At 49.6% G+C, this 14,375-nt stretch overlaps 1 protein-coding gene across 10 annotated transcripts in view; it reads left to right on the top strand.

The window, feature by feature from the left end:
- Lrrc20 (leucine rich repeat containing 20) overlaps nucleotides 1–14,375 on the top strand; it is a 101,537-nt gene that overhangs the window by 28,683 nt on the left and 58,479 nt on the right. For 5 of the 10 annotated variants that reach the window (XM_071611200.1, XM_071611206.1, XM_071611207.1 and 2 more), the window contains exons 1-2: nucleotides 202–289; nucleotides 4,676–4,820. In XM_071611200.1, coding sequence (XP_071467301.1) covers nucleotides 4,739–4,820 — 82 coding nt within the window. In that variant the 5' untranslated portion in view covers nucleotides 202–289; nucleotides 4,676–4,738. Of the gene's footprint in view, nucleotides 1–201; nucleotides 290–2,091; nucleotides 4,564–4,675; nucleotides 4,821–14,375 lie in introns of those variants that run through there. The other 5 variants (XM_071611201.1, XM_071611202.1, XM_071611203.1 and 2 more) reach the window with 2 other exon arrangements.

Raw genomic sequence — 14,375 nt, forward strand, 5'->3', positions numbered from 1 at the left:
AGTCCACACGCGGGGGCCCGCCAGCGCTCTTTTCTCCAGAAGCCTCACACAAAGCGGTTCCTTTCTGCGTTCGGGCGCGCGCGGCGTGAGGAGGGCACGCTGATTGGGTGCGCGCTGCCCCCGCTCCCGCCCCGGCGCCTGTCCCGGCGCGCTGATTGGCTGATCCGAGGTACCGCGGAGCCTGCCGCCCCGCGCGCCGCGCCCTGCGGGCTCGGAACTTGCATGGGGCGCCGCCGGTGGCCGCGGGAGCGTGACTGCGCTGCGCAGGGCGCTAGGAGGCATTGTCGCCGTAAGTGGAGCCGAAAGCGGTCCGGAATCGGGCCACACGCTTCGTGCCCCGCAAAGGAAACGTGGTATTGAGGCCAAGCGTTGAAGGGGCTGGGGGAGAGAGGGAGAGAAATACCCCGGTTTATGTTTCGTCCCCTCCCCGCCCCTCCCCCAGGTCACCCGGTGGAAGAGAGCAGCGGCGCACCGGCAGCGGCTCCTGCGGTGCCAACCGGCCAGGAGGCGCCGGCTCTTGTTTGCACAAAGCGACTGCATCGCAGTAGCTCTTGGGGAGTGGGTGCAACGCTACCAGGGAAAAGGGAACCTGGGGACGCGCTCCCGGACGGGCTTCCGTTCCCCTGGGGAGGCGCCTGAGCTGGGAGAGGTTACTGTGTATTTCGTCCCCAAGTGACAATTTCGGGGTTTGCTTCCGCCCTGGAGAGCTGCAGATGCCTGCTCTGGAGCTGCCTCTTGGCCCCACGGCCGCTGTGGGGATGCCTCAGTGCTTTGCTTTATTTTCTCCAGTCCCCGCCTGCCGGGCAAGCGGTGGGCCCGGGACCAGGAGTCACCGAGGGCATCCGGCTTAGGCGGGCCCCTGCCTGGCCAACAGTGCAGTCCTGGAAGGTGCAGTCCGAGGATGTCAAGAAGTCCATAAGGGAGCTCGCACAGGTCTCCTCAAACCCCGTGGCACAAAAAACAAGGCGTCCCGTTCCCAGCCCAACAGGCTCTTTCCCCCGGGTGTGAAAGTGGGTCAACTCTGTACTGGCCTGCGTGGGCCTTTGGAACTAGTGGGGTCCAAGCAAGTCCTCTGCCCTTCAACTCCCCACCCGTTCCCTAGCTTGGCACCATCGAGAGAACTGGCTAGAGCCATGGGTGGGAGCAGCTCGAAACACATGGCTGGGGAGGCTCAGGTTGTCATTCGGAGTGGCTGCCAGGCTATAAAATTCCCAATTGACCACACCAGTAACTAAATATAGGAGCAGCTGGTGCAGATGGGGGTGTCGCAGTGGTTCCTTTGCAGAGTTCCTGGGACTGCAGAAAAGGTAGAGTTTTTGCTGGTAAGGGCTGAGTCAGAGGACCACTGTCAGGGTTTAAGTACACCCCACCCCACCCCACCCCCAGCTTTGAATTGAAATGAACCCAGGTTCCGATGTAGACTGATAGCCAGTATTGCCAGCTCCCACAAAATCAACGATTTTTTTTCCCTGGCATTCAATTTATTATATTCAAACTTCCTGTCTACACCTGTTTGATCTTTGGAAATGCCTTCATGTGGGAAGTACTTCATGGTTTGTAAAGTCCTTTCTCAAAAGTGCTGTATCAGGTATTTTTCATAACCAGTTAAGGAAGGTGGTATTTTCATTTTGCAAATGGGGCTGCTTCACAGTCCTGGAAACTGCATGAATTAGTTACCCTCCTCAGAGGACAGCCTTGTAGGATGGCCTCCTTTATTCTGGTAACAGACGGGTGGCCTGCTCCCTCTCTCCTGCATCTCTTTGTGTAGCTGGTGCTCAAATCTTGCCTTATGCCTTCATTGAGGTCCCTTGGGCCTGGCATCATAGCTGCAGTGGCATCTGGCTCATCCTGCCTCCTGGTGGGAAGCTTGTTCTGGCCCATACCCTGTCCCTGTCCTGTTAAATTACTTCTCAGTGTGTGCCTTAAAGAAGGTCCCCACGAGATGTTCATTGGATTTAAACATATCCTGGGACCATGGTGCCCACTCATAGGAAAGGGGAGTTGGGCTGTGTGGAGAGGACCATATGGGGACAGGAGCAGTGTGAGTGTGGGCTAAGACCCTATGTCCAAGGGTCTCTGGGGTTTGGAGTGCTTTCTTGACATTGTCCAAAGCCCCTTCCAGTGCCTGGAACTGGTTGGGATTGGTAGTACCATCTATCTGGAACATTCCATGCCTAGGCTAAACCCATGTGTGCTGATGATTCCTGTTTCTGTCCTTTGGGATGTTCTCTGACTCCTTGCTATCACCACTCCTGCACGTGGGGATGACCAGATGCTTCAGGGAGCTCCACACTTGGGCCTGTGGGGTGTCCTGGAGTCCTGTGGTTGGGTTCTGGTTCCAGGAGGGGCTGCCTTATTTGCCAGTTGTTCAGATGGTGCTGACATTCAGATTGTAGGTTGTGGACTCAGATTATTTATCTACACAGGGGCAGCCTTGCCCAGGGGCTTTGCCCTCAGTCTAGAAGAGGCCCGCAGCTCTCTGCCACTTGCATGACTTGGACAATTTTCTGTGTTTGGCTGATCTTGTCCATGCCCTTTTGGAATCCCAGAGGCCCAGTCCAGCTCCTCATTATCCCAAGTTTGTTAGTTTGGACCCCTCTGACCCTGTACTAGGCCCTGAATAACATGGGATCCTGCCGCCCTTCCATCTCGCAGCCTTGCCTCTCTCTGTCCTCCGGCTTTGGAGAGGGACTGCCCATGGACTTAATTCTCCCTTGTCGGGGGACGAGGAAGTTTTAGGTGAAGGAAGGGTGATTCCTAGCCAAGTAGTGAGGGTGGTGATTTTAAGCACTTAATATTTTAAGTGATGATTTTAGATCCCCTTTGGAAATCTAGGGCACCTTTGTGCTGTGCTCAGAGAATGGTTTGGAATATTAGAAACGCTTCTTCCTAGTGAACTATTCTGACACTTAGACTTTACATGTTGATCCTGTTTAGGCTTTTTTGTTCCCTCTGACTCACAACATTGGGCCTCAGAGCTTACCATTACTGGGACTTCCTCTGCTTCAGCCTCCCAAGTAGCTGGGATTATAGGCATGTGCCACAATACCCAGTTGTATGTGTATGTTTGTGTGTGTGTGTGTTGGTTTTTAAAAGCTCAAAAGCAACCCAGATGACTTGTGCTAAGTCATTAAGTGCTGTGGAAACTCACAGGGAAGAGAGAACACTGAGGGCTGGGACAATCAGGGAAGATTTCCTGGAGGTGGAGAGATGGGAATTCTCATTCCTCAGAGATGACTTGCTCAATTTCGCGTGGGCAATGAGCTGGGATTAGAAGCTGCTGCCATGCCTGCCCATGTGCTGCTTTATCCTCTCAACTGGAATTATGGAGTATTCAGGTAGATCTATAGATTTTGTTCAATCGTGTTTAACTCAGCAAGGTGGGTATTACTAGACCTACTAGAAGAAACGGGCTCAGAGTAGTTAAAAAACTCTCCCAAGCTGTCTTAGCTACTAATGGTGGAGTTGGACATTCTGTCTATCAAACAGCCTTTCCCCCTGCACCCCTGTGTCTCTGGCCTTCAGTGTCAGCCTCCCTGGTGAAACACACACGTGGAATACCGTTGACTCTGCTGGGCAGGTAGATGGGCTTGGCCTTGCTCTGCTTGTCTAGCTGAGCCCGTGGGCACTGTTCTTGGTCTGCCAGCAGCTCTGAGCACTGTCTCCCTCCCTTTCCCATCTGCCCTCGGAACAAGCTCCCTGGAATCCCTGAGTTATCTGGGAAGCTGGGATTGGAGCCTAGGGACAAAGACCTTGACCTCAAGTTCCTTCTCTCTTTGTGGGGTGCGGCTGTTATCAATATGGGTGAACATTGGATATGGAGCAGGCCTGATCATTGTCACTCACTCCCTTTGACCTTGTTCAGGCCACTTAGCCACTTCTTATGCCTTAGTTTCCTTCTCAGTAATAAACAGAGGGTTGAGGACAGTTTTATGTCTTAATACCACATAATTTTATTTTAGCCCCTTATTATTTTATCTCCCTTACCCTTCTCAAAGGCGTCCTCCCTGGCGATCAGGTCCCCTTCTCTCGTTTCTAGCACCTCCCCCTTTTCTTGGAGATCAACCCAGCATCAGTCTGATAATCAGGTCTGCAGGCTGATGCTGTAACCTTCCCTTCCTGTTGGCACTTGGGGAGGCAATTTCTAGAGACCCATCCACCTGTCACACTGAGCTCCAATTTGCCTTGGTGTCTCCACCTCCTGCCGTGCACAGGGAGCCTGGCAGATGTGGGTGGGGTGAACAGGGGAGCTGGAGCAATTGTGCAGATAGAGCCCTGACTCAGAGGTCGCAGTATGGAGGGACAGGTGTCTTTCCCCTGCACTTGGCTGTGTCCTGCCTCCTCCTTGGTGCCCCACCTGTTGAGTCACAGGCCAGTGCACATCTGAGTCCTTACACCCACCTGGCTACTGATGCAGGCCCGGGCCCTGCGTCTGATGAGGTCACACATGTTGATCCTCCCAGAGAAGCAGCAGGGCCCAGCTGCCCTCACCCTCTGACAGGCCCATCAGCTCTTCCAAAGGCTGAGCTGCCTGTGGCCTAGGTTCTGAGTTCCAGAGAGGAGGTAAGTGGCCTGAGGCCCCCTGTAGGCTTCCCGGCAGCCTGGGTTCCTGGGGAGGAGGTGCATGGGGCGAGCCCCAGCTGGATGGTGCTTCATGGACCTGCATTTCCTCTAGGCACAGGCCCCTTTGTGAGCAGCAGACCGGCCTGGGGGCTGGCAGCGGGACACCCCAGTCTGCATGCTGAAGAAGATGGGTGAGGCCGTGGCCAGAGTTGCACGGAAGGTGAACGAAACGGTGGAGAGCGGCTCTGACACTCTGGGTGAGTGGGGACAGGGCTTTTCCAACTGACCTGTGGAGTTCAGTGTAGAGATGGTCTAGGAAGAGCTGAAGGGGTCAGTCTCAGGTGCGCCTTGTCAGGAGGGAGTCATGGATCTTTCCTTGTAGTGGTGGAACCGTGTTAGTCTGTTCATGCTAGGTCCCAGCATACGACACATTTCTTACCATGGGTCATGGCCAAAGAGGTTTGAAAAATGCTAGAAAATGGGTCTGGACTGTGGTTGTGGCTCAGCGGTAGAGCGCTTGCCTAGTACATTCGAGGCGCTGGGTTTGATCCTCAGTACCACATAAAAATAAATAAATAAAATAAAGGTATTGTTGCCAACTACAACTAAAAAAAAAAAAAAAAATAGTGCTAGAAAATGGAGCCTGAGGCTAGGTGCGGTAGCACACATCTGTAATCAATCCCAGGAACTCAGGAGGCTGAGGCAGGAGGATTGCAGGTTTGAGGCCAGCTTTAGCAAATTAGTGAGGCCCTCAGCAACTTAGACCTGTCTCAAAATAAAAAATAAAAAGGGCTGGGGATGTGGCTCAGTGGTAAAGTGCCCCTGGGTTCAATCCCCAGTACAAAAAAAAAAAAAAAAAAAAAAAGAAGAAGAAGAAAGAAAAAGAAAATGGAGAGTGTGTGCTTATCCTTGGACTGCAATGATTCTGAGTGTGTGTGCCCCTGGACCAGCCGAAGATACCGGGCCAGCGCTGGCTGAGTAGCCCTTGTGCATGGCCCTGTGCTGGGTGCCTCCGAGTGTTCTCTTGTTGAACTTCCCTGTGATGAATCATACCTGCCGGGTGTGGCCAGCCCCCCTCTGCAGATGAGGAGAAGATGCAGTTGCACAGGCAGAGTGGGCTCTTTTGAGATCGCTCAGCCGGGAGGCCCCTTTGCACTCCCTTTACACTGCTTGAACTGTGGTGTCTGTGCCTTTCTTTTTAACCCAGAGGCACTCTACCACTGAGCTACATCCCCAGCCCATTTTACATTTTATTTTTTAATTGTTTTTGCAGTCCTCCTGCTCAGTCTCTCAAATAGCTGGGATTACAGTTACACACCACCACGCCCGGCCTGCCGCAGGGGTCTTTCGCTTTGAACTGCTCTTAGCCTGGTAGCTGCTCAGGTACCCCAGGACAGACCATCCCGATTAATCAACAGATACTTATGACAAGGGTCAGCAGGGGATGCTGTGCATCTACCTAGGTGTGTGTACATGAATGATGTGTGTGTGTGTGTGTGTGTGTGTGTGTGTGTGTGTGAGAGAGAGAGAGAGAGAGAGAGAGAGAGATCGATCCTTGGAGTGTAAGCACCACTGCAGAGCCACAGCTGTACTCTGGGAACCCAGAGGACAGAGGACTAGGGCAGTCTTTTCTTGGGGATGATCGTGCAAATAGTCAGGTGGCTTTGAGTTAAGTCTTTGACATAAAGAAAGGAATTCCATAGGCAGGTGTGTGTGTGTGTATACTCGCGCGCGCGTCTGTCTATCTATGTTTTTCTGTCCATCTGGCAAAGGAGCATTTCTATACTGGTTACTGCCCGAGCAAAGACCCAGACCCTGGCATTTCTGTGAGCAGCCAGGTGTGTCTGAATGCAGCTCCCGAGGCAGGGGGTGATGGCTCAGGAAGTGGAAGGACACTTAGTCTTTTGGATGGGTTTGGTCAGGGCCTCTTCCAGGAAGCCCTCACCCTGACCCCGTTCACCCCTGCTGGCTTCCTGCTCTCTAGCACCCAGCCAGCATCCCTAGAGGTCAGGGACCCTGTGATCTTTTGCTCCTGTCTCCCTGCCCCAGCTGGAGCCCAGCACAGGGTCAGGTGCTGTGTTGGCATAGGGAGGTACTGGCTGAGCTGAGCCGAGGAGGGCGAGGCGTCTCCTCTACCAGCAGACTGACTTGACGATGACTGCCGGCTCTGGAGGGAGCTCTGGGGAGCCGCATGGTGGGGAGCCATTGGCTGTGGGCCCTGAGTCAAGGAGTCCTGGATTCTGCACTACTCTCTGACATGGTTGTGCTTGGCCCAGTATTTGAGGCTGACCACCACTGATACTGTAGCTGACAGCCAGACTTTGGCTCTTGGGGGCCTGGAGGTGAATCCCCACTCTGTCACCTACTAGCTTAGTACCTTTGCAGATTGTTTAACCCGTCTGAGCCTCAGTTTCTTCATCTGTAAAATGAGCTTGGTAATAGTGTCTACCTCATCAGGGTGGTTAGGAGCAATTATAATGCCTGTAAGGTGCTTGGTATGTAGGCAGCTCAGTAGATGGCAGCGATTATTTTTAATTTTTTCTCATCCCTGAAAGCTAGAGGTGGGGCCTAAATCCTGCATGACACAAACACTACCTCCAGGTGTCAGCCAACCAGGTCTCTCTCTGCTGGGCCAGTTTCTATTGGTGACTTAAGTATAAATTGATAAATCTCTGGGTCGAATCACCTATACCTATGTTAAAATGTCACAGGTTAGAGGGACACATGAAGCTCTATCTCATTCAGATGTGGCAAGGGTACAGGGGCTGCAGGGCGGGGGGGGGGGGAGGCTTCCTGGGGACAGCTATGAGGACACAGGTATCCCAGGCAGTGGGAGGGAGGGAGAGGCCCCTGCCGAGGTGTCACTGCTGCATGGGGCAGGGGATGAGGGATGGTTCCCAGTAAGTAGACAGTTTGGCTTTGCTAGGGAGTTTGGGCTTCAGCTTCTGTGGACCAGAGATTGTGAACTCAGATGTCCCCATGGGCCCCTTGGGAGTTTCTGTGAACTGGCAAGTTGGCAGCTGCCTTGGGTGAGGTGTGGGGGGCGCTTAGGGGAGGGAATGCCACAGCACCTCCTCTGTACCGTCCAGGGTCCATGCCCACCAAGGAACTCAAGCCAGGCCTCTGGCTCCCTGCCAGGCCACTAACTGAACGGCACCAGAGCCAGGCCTTTGCCCTACCACGCAGCCCTCAGTGGGTGTGGAAGTTCAGTGAGTGTGGCAAAGCCCTTACCAACCTGGGCGAGCCATGAGCCATGGTGGCCCTGGCTGAAGGTGGAGACGCCCAGGCGGTGGGGACCAGGCCTTTAAATGTAGGATTGGACAGTAGGGGGGCCTTTTTACCTCTGTAGTGGTCAGAGAAGAAGCAAAATATCAGCACAGGCCACTGTGGGTGCCTAAAGTCCTGACCCTTGGGAAGGGGGGCTGGCCAGGCTCATGCAGCCTGGGAGGTCTGGGATCTAAGCAGTCAGTGGGTATTAAGCACCTGCTGTGTGCAAGGTGCTGGAGAGCTCACGGGATGTGTACAGTAGTGCTCTGGGCCTGATCCCAGCCCACCACCCATGAGATAGAGAGCAGCGATGCATAGCCTCCAAGCTCGGCCATCAGATGGAGCCCAGGTTATAATTCAGAGGAGGAGTGCGGCTGGGAGTTCATATAGCCAGGAAGGTTTTCTGGAGGAGGTGGAAATGGAACTGGGTGACTCAGTATGGTTCCTGTGTGAACCAGCAAACAGTCTAAGCAGCCTCAGCATCCCGCTCCAGACGATGGCTTAGATCAATTTTGTCACAGCTGTACAGTGTCAGTTGTGTAGCCATTAACAACGGTGCGTAACCTTCCAACGTATGCTTAAATAAGGACCAGCACATTCTTATATATGATGTGCTTGGGAAAAAAAAACAACAACAAGGATCCCAAACTGTGTATATGATAATATACCAAATATATTAAACATGTGTATTTGTGTAGAAGAGAAAATGAAAGGAAACAAAACAAGATACAAATGAAAATTAGAAAACGATAGTTTGTATTTTATAAATGTTCTGTGATAATGCATTTTTTTAAATTAATTTTTGAAACAAGATCTTGCTCTGTTGCCAAGCTAGGCTTGAATTTGAAATCCTTCTGCCTCAGCTCCTGAGTGACTGGAATTACAGATGGGCACCATGGTGCCCAGTTCCTCGTATTTCTCTTAAAACTAGAGGAGAATAGAGTTTTAAGAAGGACCACCTGGTACTATGGAAAAAACACAAGTCAGGGGTGCTCATATTTTTTTTTTTTTTTTTTGGACCAGGGATTGAACACACGGGCACTCAACCACTGAGCCACCCCCCAGCCCTATTTTATATTTATTGTGAGACAGGGGAGGATTGGACAAGGTAGTTGCTTAGGGTCTTGCTAAGTTGCTGAGGCTGGCTTTGAACTTGCCATCCTCCTGCCTCTGCTTTTGGAGCCGCTGGCATTACAGGTAAGCGCCACCACCCCTGACTTGGGGTGACTTTAAAGAGGGATCATTACAGCAGAAAAGGAGGACGTGGAAAGGCCTAGGAACTGGACCAGGAGGCATGGCTGCCTTGCATGGAGGCATTGCCGTGGGCCGGGAAGAGAGGAACCAAGCTCACTTGGGCCGCGGTGTTGGATGGCACCTTTGGTACCTTTTAATCCTTTCAAGAGTCTTGTGTTTTCTGACTCTGAGGATTCCTGTCTGTTCATTTATAGAGAACTCCTGGTTACTGGCTGTTGGTGTGTTGCTCTTACCCATCCCTTGAGTCTCTTTTGTCAGGAATCCCTGCAGGCCCTCCTCTGTATCTCCTTTTTTTTTGAGGTACAGGGCTTGAACTCAGGGACACTTGACCACGGAGCCACATTCCCCAGCCCTTTTCTTTTCCTTTTTGATTTTTTTTTTTAGTTATAGATGGACACAATATCTTCATTTATTTATTTTTATGTGGTGCTGAGGGTTGAACTCAGTGCCTCACATGTGCCAGGCAGACGCTGTACCACTAGCTACAGCCCCAGCCCCAATTCCCCAGCCCTATTTTGTGTTTTATTTTTAGAAACAGGGTCTCACTGAGTTGCTTAGGGCCTCACTGAGTTGCTGAGGCTGGCTTTGAACTTGCCATCCTCCTGCCTCAGCCTCCTGAGCTGTGGGATTCCAGGCATGTGCCGAGGCACCCGGCCTCCTTCTGTATCTTCTTGCTTTCTTTGGGCCACAGCTGAGGGATTTCTTCAGTCTGCCCTCCATTTCACTCTTTGCTTCTTTGTGTTTAACCCACTGAGCCTTCCATTACATTTAAAATTTTTAATTCCATGTTTTCAAAAGTTCTATTTGGTTCTCTTAATAATCTGATTGAATATGCTCTGGATTCTCTTCAGATCCAATGAATTTTATGCCTCTTAGTAAAAAGGAATTTGATTTAAAGGAATAATATCATTTCTTTATTAAGTGTTCAACTCTTATTTCTCTAACTATGACTTCTTTGTACTTATCTTTTGGAACTTTACTTCTTCTGTAAAAGGGTGTTCTTAAGGTGCAGGTCTGCTGTCCCGCCGACTCTTGTCACAGTGGGTTGTTCTGGGTGAACCTTAGGTAGTTTTGGGCCCTGGGCTCATGTCTTTATTTATTTATTTTTATTTTTTTTAGTCATACATGACAGCAGAATGAATTTTGACATAAAATACATACATGGAATGTACATACATCAATCATATTGTCTATTCTATTCTGCTGCCCTTCCTATCCTCCCTACTCCTTCCCTCCTCTCCCATCCTTTCTCTCTATCCAATCTAATGTGACATACTTTTTTTTTCTTTTTCTCATTACAACATCATATACGTATTCTGTATAACAGTGAGCTTCTCCTTCCATCTTCCGTGTAACTGCCCTTCTCCCTCTTTTTCCCTCCCACCTCTCTTCCCTATTTAGTGGTAGTCTTCTTCTCTTGCTCTTCCTCCCTATCCCATTTTGAGTCACCCCCCTTATATCAGAGAAGACATTTGGCATTTGTTTTTTAGGGATTGGCTGACTTCACTTAGCATAATCTGCTCTAATGCCATCCATTTACCTGCAAATGCCATGATCTTGTTATTTTTTTAGTGCTGAGTAATATTCCATTGTGTATAAATGCCACATTTTTTAATCCATTCATCCACTGAAGGGCATCTAGGTTGGTTCCACATTCTAGCTATCGTTAATGTGAATTGTGAGGCTATAAACATTGATGTGGCTGTGTCCCTGTAGTATGCTCTTTTTAGGTCTTTTGGGTATAGTCCGAGAAGGGGAATAGCTGGGTCAAATGGTGGTTCCATTCCCAGCTTTCCAAGGAATCTCCATACTGCTTTCCAAATTGGCTACACCAATTTGCAGTCCCACCAGCAATGTATGAGTGTACATTTTTCCCCACATCCTCTCCAGCACTTATTGTTGTTTGACTTCATAATGGCTGCCATTATTATTGGAGTGAGATGGTATCTTAGAGTAGTTTTAATTTGCATTTCTCTGATTGCTAGAGATGGGCACTGGGCTCAGGTCTTGCGGTGCCTCTTCTGTGTAGTCCTAGGTTGAAGGGCTGTCCTCGAGGAGCTGTGTTTGTGACTGTGCGAGTGACAGCCTAGGAGCCTATCTTCTCTTGACTTCTTAGCCCTCGGGGTTTCTGGGCCTTAGGGGTAGTGACTCCTCAAACCTTAAGGATAGGCCTGTGATTTCAAAATATTTGGGGGAGGTGTTTTGTTCAATTCAGTGCCCAGGCCAAGACAGGACAGCTCTCCAATAGTCAAAAAGGAGATTTCCCCTGGTTTATTCTTTTTCTGAGAAGGTGGTCCTTCAAACCCCAGCTTTTCGCAGGGGTCTTGGCTCCCCACCTCAAGCCAGGCTCAAAATGACATTTCTGGGCCCCTTTGGGCTTTGAAACCTAGGCCCCTGGGTGACCCAGACTGACCTACCAGTCCAGGGCCTTGGAGCACCTGCACCCGCCCACCCTCTGCCTCCCAGACTCCTCTGCGGGGCCTTAGGAAATTCCAGGCATCATTGTAAACACCTTTCCAGTTTTGACTTTTTTCAAGTCAAAAAAACCCAGAGGCTAATATCTACTGTTGTGCCTGATGTCAACAGAGTTGTTAGGATGACCCAGGTGGTGATGAGGCAGTGGGGACACCCCCTGGGCCGCTTCCCCAGGACAGATGTCCCTTGGTCAGTTCCTCCACTCCTGCAGGGTCTTCCAGAGGGCAGGTCCTGGGCACGTGGCCTGAGGACTGAATCAGTTCTGGTTAAAAATGCCTATTCATGAGCTCTGCTCCAGAGCTTTGAGATAGAATCTCTGTGGGTAGGAAGGGGGTGGTCTGCCATTTAACCAGCCTCCCAGGTAACTCTCCTGGGCCTTGAGTGCCCCCCTGTCCACAGGTTCTGTATCCTTGGAGTCAATCAACTAAGGATAGAAACTGCTTAGAAAAAAACTGGGCCTGTTCTGAACACGTACAGACTTTGTTCTTGTTATTATTTTCTAAACAAGGCAGTGTGACCATTTATGTAGCATTTATATCATTTAGGTACCGAAAGCAATCTAGAGATTACAGTCTACAGGAGGGGATGTGGGGTTATATGCAACTGCCATGCCATTTTAATTGAGAGACTTGAGCCCCTTTCCCATACTGGGGATGGAACCCAGAGTCACTTTACCATCAAGCTACATCTCCAACCCCTTTTATTTTGTTTTGAGTCAGGGTCTCACTAAGTTGCCCAGGCTAGCCTTGGGTGACTGGGATTATGGGCCATGCCTTCACACCTGGCTTAGAGGGTCCTTTTGGTCTGAGTAGTATTATGCTGCATAGATTACCATCTTCTCTTTATTCATTCATCTGTTGGAGGACATTTGGATCATTTCCAGTTTTTTCCATCATAAGTTAAAGCCTGTAAATGTTCACATACAGGTGAAGGCAGGTTTCATTTCTCTTGGGCCCAGGGGGGTAGGATTGCTAGATTGCCTGTGTGAGAGTGTGTTTGGCTATTAGAACCAGCCCCACTCACAGCCAGAGTTCCAATTCCTTCTTGTCCTCTTCAACACTGTTGGTTTTTTTTTTTTTTTTTTTGTACTGAGAATTGAACCCAGGGGCGCTTTACCACTGAGCAACACTCCCAGCTCTTTTTAATTTTTATTTAGAGACAGGGAATTGCTGAGTTGCTGAGGCTGGTCTTGAACTTGCCATCCTCCTGCCTCAGCCTCCTGAGCCGCCAGGATTACAGGCGTGTGTCACCAACACCCAGCTCTCTTCAACACTCTGTGTGGTTTTTAATTTTATATATTCTTTTAGTTGCATAATGGCATCTCCTTGTGACTTTAATTTACGGTTCTTTGATGAAAAATGATGTTGAACGTCTTTTCATGTGCCTCCTGGCCATCTAGCTGTCTTTGATAAAATGTCTATTCTAATCTTTTGGCCATTTCAAAGAATGGGTTTTCTCATTAAGTTGCAAAGTTCTTTATATATTCTAGAGGCAAATTCATTATCAGGTACGTGTTTTGATAGTACAGTTTCCAGCCTCTGCCTTGTCTTTTGTTCTCTTAACAGTGTCTTTTGAAAAGCAGATATTTTTAATTTGGTGGTAAAGTCCAATTTATCATTTTTTTTTCTTTTTTGGGAGGGGGATACCAGGGATTGAATTCAAGGGCACTTGACCACTGATCCACATTCCCAGCCCTATTTTATATTTTATTTAGAGATAGGGTCTCACTGAGTTGCTTAGGGCCTTGCTAAGTTTCTGCGGCTGGCTTTGAACTTTCGATCCTCCTGTCTCAGCCTCCCAAGATGCTGGGATTATAGGCATGGGCCACTGCACCTGGCCCTCATTTTTTTCTTTTAAATACATTTATTTAAACATTTTTTTCATGTATTATTTTTTAGTTGTAGGTGGACACAATACCTTTATTTTATGTTTATGCGGTGCTGAGAATCGAACCCAGTGCCTCATGCATGCCAAGTGAGCACTCTACCACTGAGCCCCAGCCCCAGCACTTAAGTACATTTTAAATACATTTCTTTTAATTTTTTTTTCTTTTTAATAATACAGCACTTCTGTTGTTATAACCAGGGAATCTTTGGCTAGCTCAAGGTCACAGAGATTTCTTCCTATCAGATCATCTGGGTATTTGGCTATTGGGTAAACATTTTTTTAAAAATTTCATTTTTAATTTTTAAGTTGTAGATTAACACAATACCTTTATTTTATTTATTTATGTGGTGCTGAGGGTCAAACCCAGTCCCTCTCATGTGCTAGGCAAGCGCTCTACCACTGAGCTGCAGCCCCGGCCCTAGGGTGATTGTATGGATCATGTGTCCTTCTCTAGAGCTCTGGAAGGTACATTCTCTGAGGGAGTGCCTGGAGATGTACATTTGATGAACATTGCATGAGTTTTCCCGACCTTGAATTTTGAGAATTCCTGGCTTACTATTTACAGTTTGGAGATTTCTGGGCAGGGCTCTGGGTGTGTGTGAGTGTATGTGAGAGAGAATATGAATATGACATGTTCCTGAGAATCAGCAGCTAGTCTGGGAGCCATGAAATCCCTGAGTAGGGAGACCAGGGCTAGTGAGGGGTAAGGTGATGTGTGGTTGTATCCCCCTCCACACCTGCCTTTGCTCTCTCCCAGGCTCACCTGCACTTCAGCCAAAGTGCTGTTGTCCTAGACCCGCCAGCAGGTGGCACCCTTTCACCAGCCCAGCAGGCGACGGGAACCTGAGCCCTGACCAGGTTGTTGGTGGGGGAGTGCCAGGTCCTCACAAGGGCATCCCCTCCTGCCAGCTCACTTCCTATATTTACAC

Source organism: Marmota flaviventris, chromosome 4 (assembly GCF_047511675.1).
Source record: "Marmota flaviventris isolate mMarFla1 chromosome 4, mMarFla1.hap1, whole genome shotgun sequence".
In the NCBI taxonomy this organism is placed as follows: Eukaryota; Metazoa; Chordata; class Mammalia; order Rodentia; family Sciuridae; genus Marmota; species Marmota flaviventris.